General features: G+C 41.6%; 1 protein-coding gene across 1 annotated transcript in view; it reads left to right on the top strand.

Annotated features, from left to right (window-relative positions):
• TMCO1 (transmembrane and coiled-coil domains 1) overlaps nt 1-2839 on the top strand; it is a 96337-nt gene extending 93498 nt beyond the window's left edge. The window contains exon 8 of the mRNA XM_017863774.1: nt 1727-2839. Within this exon, the coding sequence (XP_017719263.1) occupies nt 1727-1825 (99 nt within the window). The 3' untranslated portion in view covers nt 1826-2839. The remainder of the gene's footprint in view (nt 1-1726) is intronic.
• The last annotated feature ends 354 nt before the right edge of the window (nt 2840-3193 follow it).

The raw sequence follows: 3193 nt of genomic DNA on the forward strand, positions 1-3193 counted from the left end.
CAAGCTCCGCCTCCCGAGTTTACGCCATTCTCCTGCCTCAGCCTCCCGAGTAGCTGGGACTACAGGCGCCCGCCACTTCGCCCGGCTAGTTTTTGTATTTTTAGTAGAGACGGGGTTTCACCGTGTTAGCCAGGATGGTCTCGATCTCCTGACCTCGTGATCCGCCCGTCTCGGCCTCCCAAAGTGCTGGGATTACAGGCTTGAGCCACCGCGCCCGGCCTTTTTCCTCTTATAAAATGCTACATTGGCTGGACGCAGTGGCTCATGCCCATAATCCCAGCACTTTGGGAGGCTGAGGCAGGCAGATACTTGAAGTCAGGAGTTTGAGACCAGCCTGGCCGATATGGTGAAACCCCGTCTTTACTAAAAATACAAAAATCAGCTGGACGTGGTGGTGCATGCCTGTAATCCCAGCTACTTGGGAGGCTGGGGCAGGAGAATTGCTTGAACCCGGGAGGCGGAGGTTGCAGTGAGCTGAGATCATGCCATTGCACCCCAGCCTGGGCGACAAGAGCCAGACTCCATCTTAAAAAAAAAAGCAGCAGGGGCGGGGAGGGGTTTTGGCCAGGCATGGTGGCTCACGCCTGTAATCCCAGCACTTTAGGAGGCTGAGGCAGGCAGATCACCTGAGGTCAAGAGTTCAAGACCAGCCTGGCCAATGTGGTGAAACCCCATCTCTACTAAAAAAAAAAAATACAAAAATTAGCTGGCCATGGTGGCAGGCGCCTATAATCCCAGCTACTCAGGAGGCTGAGGCAGGGAGAATCACTTGACCCAGGAGGCAGAGGTTACTGTGAGCCGAGATCATGCCACTGCACTCTAGCCTGGATGACAGAGTGAGACTCCGCCTCAAAAAAAAAAAACAAAACATTATTATGAGAATGAAATACATTTTTAAAAACTGAATAAAAGTGAGTTTCTTAAAAAATTGCATTAGATGTAGATGAAACAATGGAAAAAGATGGGGGCTGCTGAAAATTTAAGAGAATTCTGAACTCAGAGTGCTTTGCAGGTTTCTAAGTACTTTCAACACTGTAAAGAAACTGAAACTGATTTTTTAGACAGAATCTCACTCTGTTGCCCAGGCTGGAGTATAGTGGTGCAATCTTGGCTCATGCAGCCTCTGCCTCCTGGGTTCAAGGGACTCTCATGCCTCACCCTCCCGAGTAGCTGGGACTACAGGCGTACGCCACAACGCCCAGCTAATTTTTTTGTATTTTTAGTAGAGATGGGGTTTTACCATCCTGTCCAAGCTGGTCTTGAACTCCTGGCCTCAAGTGATCTACCCACCTTGGCCTCCCAAAGTGCTGGTATTACAGGTGTGAGCCACCACACCTGGCCGAAACTGAAAATTATAGACAGTGCAGTAATGACAAATCCAGCCAGCAGACCTATACTCAAAGAAAATGCCCATAAGAAATAGCTAATGAATATTCTTCATATGCTTCTTGTTAAAAAGATTATCTCCTTTTATCATTGTCTGCTTGAAAAAAATCAACCACTTTCATTAGTAGACCAAGGTCTCATCGGGTAAGGAAGGCTTTTTACTGTTCTATGATTTTCATTACATTGTAGGCCTTTTTTAAAATAACAGTGATAATCATCCTATTGCAGGTCATAATGATACCTTTAATCTATATGAGTTTCCTTTGCCTGAGAGCTACATAAAATACATCTTCTGTATATTTGATATTAAAACCCTATCCTTACTCTGTTTTCTTCACAGAACATTCAGAAGATTCTCGGCCTTGCCCCTTCACGAGCCGCCACCAAACAGGCAGGTGGATTTCTTGGCCCACCACCTCCTTCTGGGAAGTTCTCCTGAACTCAAGCAGAACTCTTTATTTTCTATCATTCTTTCTAGACACACGCACATCAGACTGGCAAATGTTTTTTAGCAAGAGCCATAGGTAGCCTTACTACTTGGGCCTCTTTCTAGTTTTGAATTATTTCTAGGCCTTTTGGGTATGATTAGAGTGAAAATGGCACCCAGCAAACTTGATAGTGCTTTTGGTCCTAGATGATTTTTATCAAATAAGTTGATAGTTACGTTCAAGTGATGTTTACATAATGAAAAGCAAATAGCATCCTTCTTGTTTCATTTATGTAAGTATTTTCTGTGGGACTGACTCTCAAGGCCCTGTGTATGCCCTGCAAGTTGCTCTCTAAGAGCATTTAGAGATTTAGAAGAAAAATTTAGTTTGTATAACCCTTCATTGTAACTGGTTGTTTTGTTGTTTTATTTCAAGCCAAATATATGACATAAGATCAATAAAGAGGCCAAATTTTTAGCTATTTTATGTACAAGGAGAGATCTGTTTCATTTTGTTTTGCCACATTTCTAGATGTAAGTTTTAGCATGGGCCAGGAAGGACTAAAATTAAAGTTTTTAAGGTACTGTAGTTTTTGCCATACTTGACTCATATCCTCAAAATACAGACTTGTCCTGGTGTAGGAATTGGAAAGCAAGAGTGGAAAGGAACGTAATAACTCGTGGGAGTTTAAAAATGAGGGTCTTGGCAAATAACACTGATGTCTGAAAAAAAAAAATTAAATATAAATAAATAAATAAATAAAATAAGGGTCCTCAGCTGTTCTCTTCATATCCTCTTACAGTCTCTCAGATTCTTGTGGGGGCACTCTTAGATCCCCCTTGGAGGCAAGGTTATAGTTATATGTTATTAATCTTGCAGAGCTTCCTTTTAGTCACAATAGCCTTCAGTTTCTGCCATGCCCCTTCATAAGGGAGAAGGATGTTTGTACCATGATCCTCCCCTATAATCTATGGAATTAGGAGTCCTGTGTGGAGTCTTGTCAATAAATATGCACATTCATCAAATGTCTACTTAAATGTTAGTATTCTACCAGTGAGAAAAAAACACATAATTTTCAAAGTAATCATTGTTAAACCAACAGCAAACTTCTTTCTTATCAGCACCGTAAAGTCCAGAAGACAGTGGAAAAATATCTTCAAAGTGCTGAGGAAAATAAGTATCAACTTAGAATTTTATGCACAATATTAGAGGCAAAATAAAGACATGTTTAGACACATAAAACTAAGAGAATTGAATGATTAAAGGTTATATTTCAAGGACAAAAAAGAAGATCTGCCCAAGGCAAAGGTATGGGATACAAGAAACAGTGGTCAACAGAGAAATAAAATATATGGATGTATATATGGATAAATTTGAGT

This window comes from Rhinopithecus bieti, unplaced genomic scaffold (genome assembly GCF_001698545.2).
Source record: "Rhinopithecus bieti isolate Rb0 unplaced genomic scaffold, ASM169854v2 scaffold_73632, whole genome shotgun sequence".
Lineage (NCBI taxonomy): Eukaryota > Metazoa > Chordata > Mammalia > Primates > Cercopithecidae > Rhinopithecus > Rhinopithecus bieti.